At 37.1% G+C, this 15240-nt stretch overlaps 1 protein-coding gene across 1 annotated transcript; it reads left to right on the forward strand.

The window, feature by feature from the left end:
• Nucleotides 1-213: 213 nt before the first annotated feature.
• Nucleotides 214-3902, forward strand: LOC111017492 (protein kinase STUNTED). Its single transcript, XM_022293256.2, has 10 exons — nt 214-531; nt 616-704; nt 814-1063; nt 1169-1831; nt 1924-2172; nt 2260-2423; nt 2565-2641; nt 2780-2927; nt 3069-3218; nt 3329-3902. Exons 1-10 carry the CDS (start codon nt 375-377, stop codon nt 3566-3568), a joined length of 2187 nt encoding a protein of 728 aa, XP_022148948.1. The 5' UTR covers nt 214-374; the 3' UTR covers nt 3569-3902.
• Nucleotides 3903-15240: the final 11338 nt, after the last annotated feature.

Here is a 15240-nt window from a genome sequence, read left to right on the forward strand (position 1 = left end):
GTTTTGTTGTTGTCGTCGTTCCTGCTACGTTTTTATTGCCAGATCCTTCCGTCCTTTTGTGCCTTGATCTCGGGTCGTGAGATCCATCTTAGATCAATGCGTTGGTTAGGATGAGAAAAAGGGAGTTGTAGAGTAAGAAGAGAAGTAGAGGAAAAAAACCTCTTAATACAGTTAGCAGCAGTAACCACGATTGCTCTCCCTTATGATTCGCTTCTTTGCTTTCTTTCCTTTCCCAGTTCCCATTTCCCATTTCCCGTTTACCACTACATATGCTCTCTGTTCCTTCTCCCATGGCTTCTGTCGCGCCTCAACCTTTTTCCTTCCTCTGAAAAAACCCATTTCCAAGCTCCGACGACGGAGACGCGCCGCCGATTATGGTGGTCGGAGAGCCAGCCGGCGATGGCCCCCGAGTGGTGGTGGTCGGGGTCAAAATGGACCCCCACAGTAGGGAACTCCTCACTTGGGCGCTCGTCAAAGTGGCGCAGCCCGGCGATTGCGTCATTGCTCTTCATGTCCTTGATTCTTCCGCCGGTAATTGCTTTCTCTCTTCGTTTTTCTCTCTCTCTCGTTGCTTCCCCTTGTTCTGAGTGTGGAATTTCTGGTGTTGAGCTTCAGTTGCAGAGGGGAAATCGACGTTGCTCTCTCTGGTCAAGTCGTTTGACTCTGTACTCTCCGCTTACGAAGGATTCTGTCACCTCAAGCAGGTTCTGTCTTCTTAAACTCAGCTGTTCTTCGGATTTCGAGGATTTTTGTGAATCGAGAGTGTTCTTTCTTTTTTTGTGGTGGAATTTTGAGTGTGAAATTGTTGTTCAGGTCGACTTGAAGCTCAAGGTCTGCCGAGGCTCGCCGGTCCGGAAAGTCATTAGACGGGAATTGGATTCTTACGACGAGGCTTCACTGATTCTCGGTACTTCTAAATCCCACCATAGAATCCGTTCATCGGCCTCGGTTGCTAAGTACTGCGCAAGAAAATCGTCGAACAGATTCAGTGTTTTAGCGGTTAATAATGGCAAAATTATTTTCCAGAGATTAGCAACTTTCCCTAACAAAGACCAGTCTCGAGGTACCAATTATTTGACCTTTTATTTCGCTTTTAGGCTGTGATTTCTTATTTTCCGCTTAGGAATTATGGGTTCTTATTTCCCCCCTTTTTTGCCTAATCGAGCAGACAAGGATGGGGGCAAGAATTGTGCGGTCATGGTCGACAACTATTTGAGCCAGATTGTAGAAGTAACTAATGAAACAAAAGCTGTTGGGCTGGGTGAAAATTTTGTCACGGGTCATCATTGTTTACAGAAATCTGACTCTGGATTCAATGTGGAGCTGGACTGTGTTGAGGGTGCTCTGTCTTTGCTTGAACGAAATGATTCCGGGACTAATTTGGTGGAAGAGTTGCCTGGTGACATTGATGTGGGGGATTCATTGGCTTTGGTACCATTTCAAAGGCCTCCGGAAGTTACCAAGTCGAATTCCATGGTAAGTCCAGACCCTTCGCAATGGAAATCGAGTTGGCCGCTTCTGCGTCGGATATTTTTGTCCAAGCAGCAAGCAGAGAAGCCTCCGAAGAAATTTTCAAGGCTTCATGGTGTTTTGCACATATCGAACTTCCAGTCGTCGGCCGTAGTTTATCCAGATCAGAAACAGAGCAGTTTTGATCAGGATCAGGCTTCGACCATTGATGGAGACATTGGAGCAATTGTGCCATATGGGTTCAACCACATTTTGGAAAGCCTTCCAAAAGAGGTACTGGATTTGAAGGATAAATACTCATCCACTTGCAGATTGTTTAATTATGAGGAACTTTCGTCGGCAACGTCTAATTTTATGCCTGGTTTGTATCTAATCTTCTCTCAACTTTTTATCCTCGCATTCGGCTTATTCTGGATTGGATGATTCTCTGACAATTATTTATGTGTATTTTAGAGAATATGGTTGGTAAAGGAGGCAGTAGCTATGTTTATCGAGGGCTTCTTCCCGATGGGAAGGAAATTGCTGTGAAAATCTTGAAGCCATCTGAGAATGTGCTAAAGGAGTTTGTTCAGGAAGTTGGGATCATTGCAACTTCAAGTCATAAGAATATTATACCTTTATTAGGTTTTTGTTTGGAGGCCAATAATTTACTCTTGGTCTATGATTTTCTTTCAAGAGGAAGTATGGAAGAGAATCTCCATGGTAAGATCTGTACATGTGTATGAAGAAGACTGCTGTGACTTATGTTTTACTATATTCTTACTGTCCAACTGGTTTATTTTCTTTAAGGTTGTAAGAAGGATGCAAATTCATTTGGTTGGCAAGAGAGGTTTAAGGTTGCTGTTGGTGTTGCTGAAGCATTAGACTATCTACATAATTGCAGGGAGGAGCCCGTGATACACCGCGATGTCAAATCCTCTAACATTCTTCTTTCGGAGAATTTCGAACCGCAGGTTTTATGATATGTTCCTTTTGCATACAAATGTATAAACTCTCCAGGAATTTCAACTGCGCTTATATTCATCACTGTAGTTAGTATGTTTTGGAGAAGGGTTCTTCCATTTGATTGCTCTAGGTTCTGTTTACTCTTTCAGCTTTCTGATTTTGGGCTTGCGAGTTGGGCATCCTCATGCTTCCATATCACTTGTACTGACGTAGCTGGAACGTTCGGGTATGCAGTCTGTTCCTTGGTATTAAAATGTCACATTGATTAAGTTTTTCTTCATTTTCGACATGTTAGATATTCTTAATGTGATGGTTGATAATGTATTCTTTCGAGCGTGCTTGGTAACATTCGCTTGTATGGCAGTTACTTGGCTCCTGAGTATTTCATGCACGGAAAAGTGAGTGATAAAATCGATGTCTACGCATTTGGTGTGGTACTTCTTGAACTACTTTCAGGTAGAAAGCCAATCAGCAACGATTGTCCCAAGGGGCAGGAGAGCCTTGTAATGTGGGTAAGTTTCGATCTCCTCGACTACAATAACTTCCATTTTAGTTCCATGTCGGGATAATGTACGAGTAGTCATAAATTCAGTTCTTCTGAACCTCGGGCAAACTTGTCTATGGAATAACCGATGCCAACATATGTAATATAGGCAAAGCCAATTTTGAGGGATGGCAAAGTTTCGCAATTGCTAGATCCAAGCCTAGGCAGTGACTACAACCATGATCAAATAGGCCGAATGATTTTGGCTGCTACCCTTTGTATTAGACGAGCGCCAAGACTCCGCCCTCAAATCAGTCTGGTACGTCGACTAAATGCACAACCCATTCGACGTCTTCCACTCGTCAATGCTTGTCAAGGTTGTGTCATTTTCCCCTTCCCCCCATTCATTTGTTTTATTCAAAACTGCAGGTATTGAAACTCCTCCAAGGCGACGAGGAAATAACAACATGGGCAAGACAACAAATCGATGAATCAGACGAACTCGACGCAAGTGACGGAGAACCTCTACCTACCAACATCCAATCACACCTCAACATGGCCTTGCTTGGCTTGGAAGATGACTCACTTTCTATCAGCAGTGGAATACAAAGCATTTCCATAGAGGATTACTTGCAGGGGAGATGCAGCCGCTCCTCAAGCTTTAACTAGTCATTGCTCAACATAGGATTTTCAGCAAAAGTTTAGGTATTAACACCTTCCACCCTCACTCGTATAAGTAGCTACCGTGTCGATGTGCCCCAAAAACATTGTTTTTCCTCCTTTTTTTTTACTTTTTTTTTTGTTGGGTTTCTGAAACTGGGTCATGGTAGAGAGGTTGTCCAGGGAAAGAGGTTTGCCCCTCCTTGACTTGGTTATGATGCCATATTCTGAAGGGCTTTGTTTTATCTTTTTGTATTGGTTGGAAAATTGAATAGTTGCTGTTCATAGAAAATGTGGATTTGAATTAAAGGAGATGGATGTGAAAGGCATTTGTAGATATCAACTTCTTGTTCCTTGAAAACTTCTTCTTCTCTCTCTCTTCTGCTCTTTGAGAGTTTTTTTAGCCTTCTGAGAACCAATGAAAAGGAAACAAGTGGCTTCTTTTTCTATTTAGTCAAAAAGGGCAGCCCATATGGGCTTGTGTTGTTTTCCAAGAATGACACTGTGATTGTGAATTGAGACACTGATGAACATACTGATGTGTCGATGGATTTGATTAATAAAAGCTATCAACATTAAACAACTTTTAAAAAAAATTTTAACTAGTAAGTTATATATCTTATTATTAGTTTTTAGTTTTGTATTGGTGAAGACTCGTCAGGTTTCTCTGAGGCTGAGGTCGAACTTGAATAGAGACGTCGTTTGGACATTAAAGTATGCCCCTTATCCTTGAATTGAGGAGGACGAGTCTCGTGTTGACCTATTTCACTTGGCATGTAGCATTATGATGTGACTCGCCACAACTAGTGAACCGTGTGGAGTAAGTCGAGAGAACACTCCTGAATTAAAGCGTCTCACATTCTTCAATGGATGATTTAATCTAACCAATAACTCAAGTGCTTCCTTTGAAAAGTTAATTTATGATTTAACTATGAAAAAAATGTGTTAGTGTCAAGGTTTTAAATGTTGACGCCAAGGTCTCAATTTCATAAAAATATCAATAAAATGTCGATGTCAATATATATTTATGAAAAAGTTATAAAATAAAAAATTTCGTAACAACCATTTAAATTAAAAAATAAACATTTTATCATTTCTAAATAAGTTAGAAATAATAAATATTAAAAGAATTGGGGTTGGGGGATTCAAACTCGTGATCTCATAGTCAAAAACATGTATCAATGTTGGCGATAATTTATATATCCCAATGATATTTTAGTGGTAAATTTGAAATATTAATTCACTCCCAATATCGATATTAAATTTCTCCAAGTTATAAAAATATTTGTGACGATATCAACATAAATAGATATTTTATTCATTCTATAGAAGTAATATTCAATCATTTTATTTCCTTTGGTAGGAATGATATTTCTAGATTTTGTATTTAAAGAATATCAGGTTTTTCAAGTATTTGCCCAGAAAAAAAATTTGATAAAAAAATAAAAAAGAAAAAAAACCCATGTGTACATTAAATAATGATGCACAATTTTGAAGTTAATGAACAAGGTAAAACAACAGTGGTAAATAATATGGTCAATGGTTTATTATTCCAAAGGTCAATCAACAGGCTAATGATAACAAAATCATTATTAACTATAATTTAATATTAAATTTTAATTAGCCAATATTTTCTACTTTTATTATGCCTGATTAACTTCTTCAAAAGGAATATTATGGCTGAATAATTAAAAGTTCACAAGGTACAAAGTTTTTTTTTCTTTTTTTGTTTGTACTAAAAAAGGTTATTTTTTATACTAAAAAAAAGTTTTTTTTTTCCTTTATAAACTTACATCTCCTAGTGAAACTCTAGCCGTTTGTTTCCTGAAAAATCTAAGAAAGACTCCCATGAGATGTATCCAGATTCCCCTATTTATTTTATAGGAATGTTGGATACCCGAACATTTCTAGATATTCAGGCATTCTTATGCCCGGGCATCCTAGGATGCCTATACATGAGACATCTCAACAAAATTTTAGATGTCCTCCTATAACATAGGTCTTGCATCTTCTTTTGACAATTTTGTCCCTCATCATTTTTGTTCTATAATTTTTTTTCATCAATAATATTTTTTCATCATTTATTTTATTTTATTTTAAAAATAAACGTATGCACTAATTCATTAATAAATGTCTAAATACAATTTTATTTATATGCTACATTTAGATATAAAATAAACATTAGTCAATAGTATAATATCTTAATTTATTTTTAATTCAAATCAAGGGTACAATCTTTCGTTTATTTTACTCTCCCAATAATCACCAAACATAAACTAAAATTGACATAAAAATGTAATATTAAATTAATAAAAATAAAATTCTTTTATGGATTCAAATAATATTAAATTTAACATATAAATTATAAGATGACCAGACATTTTTGGAACATTATATAAATTTACAATATTCCCACAAATAAATCCTTCTTACCAAACAAACGTGTCTATATGAAATTGTGGATATCTAAAATTCCGGGCATATAAGATTCTAGGCATGTGAAGATGTCGGACATCTACATTCCCAAAAAATAAACGGCCCCAAAGAGATACTCTTACTCGAAAAGTTTGATCATTTAACTTTCTCTCGTAATTATATGATATTGGAAGTCCTTCTGGCTTATATACAAGTTGTTAACGTAACTTCAGCAAGGAAGTTGAAGCCACACACCACGTCATAGTCAAAACAAGAATATCTATTATTGTGCATTTTTGTTACAATATTTTTGTTAAAGTTTAGATTCTTTTTCTTCTAAACTTAGGATATACTTTTGTATAAATAGAGCCTTTGAGTGCTATCATAATACAGTGAAATATAAACATCATACCTTCTGTGTGAAACTTCCTCTTGTGAAATTTTAACTTGGTATCAGAGCTGTAATGGCCAACGCCTCCTCCAACACCTCTACCCACCCCACCTTTAGGAGCCCACCACTCAATCAATTGCTTAACCAAATCACCACAATAAAGCTAGATAGAACCAATTACTTGTTGTGGAAAAACCTAGCCTTACCCATATTACGAAGTTACAAACTAGAGAGACACCTCTCCGGCGAGCACCCATGCCCGCCCATGTTTGTGCAACAGTCGATTGGTAATATGGAAACAAGCCAAACGAACATATCTGCACCATCGAGTTCCTCTATAGCAACAGAAGCAGCCATCAATCCACTATATGAGTCATGGGTAACTACCGACCAGCTACTTCTTGGTTGGTTGTACAACTCTATGACTCCAGAAGTTGCAACACAGGTGATGGGGTACGAAAATGCTTGTGATTTATGGGCTGCCATACAAGAACTCTTTGGAGTACAGTCTCAGGCGGAAGAAGATTATCTCCGTCAAGTATTTCAACAAACTCGAAAAGGTTCTCTTAAAATGACTGATTTTTTGCGTGTTATGAAGTCTCATGCAGACAATTTGGGTCAAGCTGGAAGCCCCGTACCCACTCGATCTTTGATTTCTCAAGTTTTGCTGGGATTAGATGAAGAGTATAATCCTGTGGTAGCAACGATCCAAGGAAAACGAGGCATTTCGTGGCCTGAAATGCAAGCCGAATTGTTGGTATTTGAGAAGAGGTTAGAACTTTAGAATTCTCATAAAAATACAGTATCTTTTAACAACTCTGTTTCTGTGAATATGGCTAATAGTAGCAGAAGTGTAAGTGGTGGAAACCAACGTCAAAATCAAAACTCTCAGCCACCATTCAACAACAATCGGGGGGGTGGTCGAAATTGAGGTAGAGGACAGTGGAACAACAACAATAGTCGGCAAATTTGTCAGGTGTGTGGTAAACCTGGACATTCAGCACTAACGTGCTACCATCGATTTGATAAGGAGTACAGGAACAATACACAAAGCCAGGGTAAAAACTTCAATGGCGACTCTAACCAGGGGGTTAACAACAACTCTGGACAAGGTACATCTTATGCCTTCACAGCAACCCAAAATAACAATCCTTTTTTGGCCAATCCAGAAACAGTGATAGACCCGAATTGGTATGTGGATAGTGGTGCTTCAAATCATGTCACCGCCGACTACAATAGTATGGTTCAACCTACTGAATATGGAGGTATGGAAAGAGTTACAGTAGGTAATGATGATAAATTAAAAATATCTCATGTTGGCAAATCCTGTTTAGTTTCTGACGGTGGGTTGGTAATGCTTGAAAATGTGTTGTGCGTACCTAACATAGCTAAAAATCTAGTTAGCGTGTCTAAACTCGCTAAAGACAATAACGTATACCTTGAATTTCATGCTGATTCTTGTCTTGTAAAGGATATACGTTCGGGCAAGGTGGTGCTGAAAGGGGCTCTTAAGGATGGACTTTACCGCCTCAATACTGTTGGAGTAGTCATTGGGAGTACTTCGACTCCAGTTGACTGTGGCTTGGAGTTGGCTGCTAATAAAACTATTTGTTCTGTGTCTCTTCCCAAATCATCCAGTAGTATAAATGTTGTGGTATCCAAGGACGTTTGGCATCGTCGACTTGGACATCTGTCTTCTCAAGTTTTTAGAAGTTTAATTAAACGTTGTAATCTGCCCTTGAAAGTTCATGATAATGTCAACTTTTGTGAAGCATGCAAATATGGTAAATCTCATGGTCTGCCTTTCCCTCTATCCAGTTCACAAGCTACTGCTCCATTCATGTTAGTGCATACTGATCTATGGGGACCTGCACCTGTTATGTCATCTGATGGGTATAGATACTATGTTCATTTTCTTGATGACTATAGCCGATTTGTATGGATTTATCCTTTGAAGTTAAAGAGTGACACACTTTCAGCATTTAATCATTTTACTACTATGATCAAGACTCAATTTGGCAGCCATATTAAAATGTTACAGTCTGACAATGGAGGAGAATATAAACGAGTCCATCAGTTATGCCATCAGTTGGGGATACAATCCAGATTTTCGTGCCCGTACACTTCTGCGCAAAATGGTCGAGCTGAGCGTAAACATCGCCATATTGTTGAGACCGGTCTCACTTTGCTCGCTCAAGCTTCCATGCCTCTAAGTTTTTGGTGGGAGGCCTTCCTGACATCAACCTTATTAATCAATGGTCTTCCTTCCCCTCTGCTTAATGGTAAGTCTCCAATGGAGTTATTGATACAACGAAGTCTTAACGTCTCCGAGTTGAGAATATTTGGGTGTGCATGCTATCCCTTTTTACGCCCTTACCATACTCATAAGTTTCAATTTCGAACTAACAAGTGTGTTTATCTTGGTCCAAGTCCAGCTCATAAGGGTCATAAATGTCTCAGCTCATCAGGAAGAGTCTTCATCTCACGACATGTTCAATTCAATGAAGGTGATTATCCATTTGCTTCTGGATTTGGCCTTCAACAATCCACTGTGTCTGACAATTCTTTATCTCATTCCACCGCTGCTCCAAACTTACACACGTGGTTCGGTAGCCTGCCTACTCTTGAACCTGCTACTCACCCACCATCCAACACCCCTCACCCATGCCCACCAAATTTGCCTATCACCCATAACTCTCAGCCTCCTAGATCCCAGGCCCCAACAACCTCTCCAACCTCACCTCCCCAATCACGACCTAATAATCTAGAATTCCCCATAAACAGTCCCCTAAGCCATGAACCTTTACCAATTGACACATCTCTTATTTCTAGCCCATCCCACCAGCTCCCTAGTACGATTTCAGCTGACCAACATGCGTTCTCCACCCCCTCCAATCCACCATCTTTCCCTCTATCTCCACTACCCACACCTGAAGCATCTGACCTAAATATACCAACCTCGTCCCCTTTACCTTCTCTCTCTATTCCTGTACCGGAAACTACCTCAGCGGTTGAAAGCTCTATCGCACCTCAGCCTCCCCCACCATTTCAGTCTATCCACCCTATGATTACAAGAGGGAAAGCTGGAATATTCAAGCCCAAGGTGCTCCTATCCTCCACTCCCACTGATTGGTCGGTAACAGAACCCACAACTGTTAAGGTTGCTCTTGCTACTCCCATCTGGAAATCAGCGATGGATTTGGAGTATAATGCTCTTATGCAAAATCAGACTTGGACCCTCGTCCCTCCTACTGGTTCAGTCAATGTAGTTGGGTGTAAATGGGTTTTCCGCATCAAACGCAATTTTGATGGCTCGGTTCAACGCCACAAGGCACGGTTGGTGGCCAAAGGCTTTCATCAAAGTCCCGGTATTGACTTTTTTGAAACCTTCAGTCCTGTGGTCAAAGCCTCCACTATCCGAGTTGTTCTGTCATTAGCTGTATCTCGAGGCTGGAAACTACGACAACTTGACTTCAACAATGCCTTTCTCAACGGCAAGTTAGATGAAGATGTCTATATGTCTCAACCTCCAGGATATGCCGATCCCAGATATCCGAATTATATCTGCACACTACATAAAGCACTTTATGGCCTCAAACAAGCTCCTCGAGCTTGGAATGTCACTCTCAAATCTGCCTTGCTTTCTTGGGGCTTCACCAACAGTAGATCAGACACATCCTTGTTCATATATCACCGCGATCCATCCATCATCCTCCTTCTGGTCTATGTCGATGATGTCATTGTCACTGGAAATAATGTTGTTCTCATAGACAGTCTTGTTGCCACACTAGATAAAACTTTTGCGTTGAAAGATCTTGGCTTGCTCAGTTATTTTCTTGGCCTCCAGGTCACTCATCTCCCTTCCGGAGTTCTTTTAACTCAGGCAAAATACATAGATGACGTGTTCCGTCGCCTGGATATGGAGGGCTTAAAGCCAGCCCCTCCCCCACTGTATTGGGCAAACACTTGTCAATTTCTGATGGAGAGCCCATGAGTGATCCCTTTCTATACAGAAGCACTCTTGGTGCCCTTCAATATCTTACCAACACTCGGCTAGACATCGCGTATATTGTTAATCACCTGAGTCAATTTCTCAAACAGCCCACCGACATACATTGGCAAGCTGTGAAGCGGGTGTTACGCTACTTAAGTGGTACAAAACACATGGGCCTCCACATCCAACCAAGTGACACGGTCTCTCTCACAGCTTATTCTGATGCAGACTGGGCATCAAACATTGATGATCGCAAATCAATTGCTGCTTCTTGTGTTTTCTTTGGAAACACTCTTGTCTCGTGGTCGTCAAAGGAACAAACGGCTATTGCTCGCTCCAGTACTGAGTCCGAATATCGTGCTCTTGCTCATGCTTCCGCTGAAATTATTTGGCTGCGACAACTCCTTGGTGAACTTGGTGTCAACGTTAGTTCTCCGCCCATTATTTGGTGTGACAATATCAGTGCTGGTGCTCTAGCAACTAATCCAGTCTTCCACGCTCGGACCAAGCACATTGAAATAGATGTCCACTTTGTTCGGGATCACGTGTTACGCGGTGCTCTTGAAGTTCGTTATGTACCATCTGCTGATCAACTAGCCGATTGCCTGACTAAACCACTCACTCACTCTCAGTTCCACCGACTACGATCCAAACTCGGAGTGCTTGACCTACCCGTTCGTTTGCGGGGGGATGTTAACGTAACTTCAGCAAGGAAGTTGAAGCCACACACCACGTCATAGTCAAAACAAGAATATCTATTATTGTGCATTTTTGTTAAAGTTTAGATTCTTTTTCTTCTAAACTTAGGATATACTTTTGTATAAATAGAGCCTTTGAGTGCCATCATAATACAGTGAAATATAAACATCATACCTTCTGTGTGAAACTTCCTCTTGTGAAATTCTAACTCAAGTCTTTGGCATATTATTTTTAGAAACATAGGATAAGTACCACATGTTGGGAATGACAAAGCAAAAATGCTTCTCCTATATAGGAAGATGTTTACAGTGAACCAAAGACATTATCCACAAATTTTTTTTTACTGATCTTCAATTTTTATAATCTTTTGAAGTATACACTACTATCGTGATTACATTGAAGCTCTGCATGCTAATTTCTCGCTTCTTTATCATGAATCATCTCTCTTAATATATTCTATAAGTCATTTATTAAAAAAACTCGACTATTATGTATTCATTTTTTAGAATATAACATCATAAATAGGAGACGAAGGAATCAAATTTACTTACGACCTCTTAAAAGAAAATAAATATAGAAATTTGATTTTGATTTAATTAGTGAGTTTTTTGTGAATTTTTTTAGCATGGTTCCAAAGAGGGGATTAGTATGCTGAATCTTATAATTGATCACGGGACACGGAGGGAGGAGAACAGTTTCATAGAGGGGAGGAAGCTAGCGGACCAAACACCGTTTTGTTCTTCAAGATTATATAATATATATTCTACGTGGATATTCCCGTAGTTTTAACTAGTTGAGTTATGCTTCATTAAATTAAACGCCTTAAAAACGAAACCTACCATTATAGTATATTTGTTTCATTTGTAGTTCCCATGTGCGGTGTGTATTAGAGATTGGATCTCAAGTCTCTTCAAACATTGTGTGCCTTTCAAACTGAGCTTGTGGATTTTACAAATTTCTCCACCACGCCTCTTTGCACAAAAATAATAATAATAATAATAATAAATAAATAAATAAATCATTGTTTACACTGAATTTGATAAGTTTTATCAATTTTTAATTTTTAATTTCATCCCATTGTGTTTTAAACTTAGATAATTGTTGAAAATTTTACCTTCAAATAAGTTTTTCTTCAAAGAATTGTTGAAAAAAGTATTTTCTCAGGCTGTTCGATGAATTATAAAACATATGTTTGGCAGAAATTGATAGGATTTTAGAGAAAGATGATATTAGAGTTTTTTTTGGTTGAAATTTGTGAGTATTGACAGAGTTATTAAATGATCGATTCTGTGTAGAGATGATTTTATTGGAATTATTGATTTTTTTTATTATTATTATTTTTTAGATTCTTGCAAAAGATTGTTCTTGTCGGTGAAAATTAATAGTAAAAATGATTTGGAAAGGACTTTCTTCGTTGTTGTTGGAATAAGCAGAAAATAATCGAGAAATTAAAAGAAAATAGCAACAAGATGCAAGTTTTTGTACCTTTACTATTCACAACGTGTGAAACTGCTTCTTTAGGTAGAACGGATTTGAATTGACATTTCACGGATACAATGTTTCAAACACTTAGCTTTCAAAATTTCATGCACACTTGCTAGAATTGATAACATTCGAATGTTATCAACCAAACTTAGTCTTATTATGCTTGCAGCTCTCAAATTCATTTCCTCTCCTTCTAATGTTCATCATTCATGCTAGACTTCTTACAACCTCTGCTACAACCATTATTGGACTCTATTAAACCAACCATCGTCGCCTAACTCGTCAAAAGTATCAATATTGTTCAATCTTCCTTTCGAGGTCTTATGTATCTCATATTGTTTTTAGTAAATCTTTCACTTACATTTACCACAATCCGAAGTTGATCATTCCATCAAATTTCTCTACGTCAAACCCTCGTTGGAATCATAAAATTTGACATATCTACTTCACATTTTTAGTACATCGACAAATACTGAACAACTCACATTATTTACAGTATTGTAGTTCGTTAAATAATTTTTTCTCATATGGAAGTTCAAACAAATCTACGGACCACGAAGCATACTTAAAAATTAAAGAAACTACGGAGGTCTGACATTATTTGTTGGAAAAAAATAAACCTCTCACTTTTATGGTAGGAAAAAGTAGAAAAAAACTGAGAAATTAAAAGAAAATGATAAGGATAAGAAAAACACAATAATTTATGTGGAGCTAATATTTTATTAGAATAAACAAAAATTGCAGAACTTATTTTAAGCTTGGAGTCCAATTCGATAAAATAAAATTTGCGGTGAAAATTAATACAATTTGCCAAGCTCAGTGATGAGAATTAATTTTTTTTTTTGTCTTCCCTTTCTATTTTATGCTTGATTGAGTTTAGTTTAATAGTTCAAATATTTATTATTTCACTTCAAATCTAGAAGTTAAAATCCATATCTCTATATTTGTTGTATTCAAGGAAAAATATTTGAATTTGAACTTATGCATTATCATTTCTTTTTCGATCAATATTGACAATAAACTTATTTCTGTTTTTACAAAGCTACTTCATCCTAGTTAGTTTAAGGGAGAAAAGAACGAGCTCGACTTCTATGAGTAATTTTGAAATGATTTTAAGCTTTAAACGCTATAACAATTGTCAATATGAGCCTTTTAATTCAATAGTCAAGACATTCTCTTCCTCGAAATTGGAGGTTCAATCTTTCATCTCTACATTTGTTCTCCTCAAATAAAAAAAAAGACGACTATAACCGTTAATGAAAGAAAAAAATGTAATCTTAGATTAAAAATAAAATAATGTGCAATGTGCTCATTCTTGCAAAATATAAAAAAGTGAAAATTATGAGTGTAATGTGCTCAATTTGTGACAGTTAATTTTTTTTTTCAATTTTTTATTTTCTTACTTTCAAATATTTTATTTTTGTCAGTGAATCTTGCATAAAAATAAATTTATGTCTTTATCATTAATTTTCTATTAGTATATTGTATATTGCAAAAATCTAACGTGACGTATTATCTAATTTATTTACTTTTTTTAAGTACAAATTTATTTACGTAATAAGTAAGTAAATATAGAGGTCATAGGCCAAGTTTCAAAATGAATTACAATAGGTTAAAAATATGATTTAAATCTCACTTGGTCCCTACCATTTTAAGTGGATTTTATTTTGGTCATAAAATTTTTAAATTTATTCTATTTTAATTTTTAAACTTTAAAAATATCTAGTTTAACCTAAGCTCTACTGGAAAATGTATTGTAGCCACATAAGTCTACTGGAAAATGTATTGTAGCCACATAAGTCTGTAGAGATAATTATTGAATGTGCAGATATTAAGTAAATAAATAAATAATTTTTTCTAGTACAACAAATATGGTGAGTGAGAATTAGAAAATATTGAACCTTGATGCCTTAACCAACTACAACTATGCTCAGGTTGGGTAAATGTGTAATGTACACGGGAAAAAAGTGAGGTAATGAACGAGACTGTATTGATAAGCAAAATTATTAATTAAGTGAAATTTTCTAGTACTATAGTCGGAGACTCGGAGTACCTACTCTTTTTGTCTACATCTATAATATATTTTCTATATATATAAAAAATTATTTAATATTAATAGACAATAAATAAAAATAGTATTGATATTTCTATGGTAGTAGAAACTTTATTGAGATGATAGAGATGGGACTCAAAGCACATATAAGATCAATTCGATACGTTTGTGGCTCAAAAGTGTGATTGAAATGAGAATATGAAGAGAATCATTCAAACTTCAAAAAGTTGGTCCAATGACGAAACAAGTAACGTTAAATTAGTCTTCATCGCATAAATTATTTTATTAAACGGTAAAATTTCGTTTGTTGGAAGGCGAGGTTGGAAGGCGAGGTCTTCGACGAGGTGGACTGAGCTCGGAGGTCAAAACTCGCGACCAGCTCCTAGGTCAGTCATAGCAGACTTACTCCCTATAGCCAAATCACGATTGAGCTAATTGTGAACCAGTTCTGACATCATGCAACTTTGTCAACAGTAGAGATATGTATCTTAATCAGTTGAACTATATTCAAGTTAGCACCTGACTAGAGTATTAAATATAGAACAAATAATAATAATTTTTACCAAGTTAAAAAATATATGGGTATTGAATTCTAAACTTACTTTCTTAGAATTAAAATTAGAAATTATCCACAAACCAAACAA

The sequence above is a fragment of the Momordica charantia genome (genome assembly GCF_013281855.1).
Source record: "Momordica charantia cultivar OHB3-1 chromosome 2 unlocalized genomic scaffold, Mcharantia_2.0 BLBB01000002.1, whole genome shotgun sequence".
NCBI classification, from domain to species: Eukaryota; Viridiplantae; Streptophyta; class Magnoliopsida; order Cucurbitales; family Cucurbitaceae; genus Momordica; species Momordica charantia.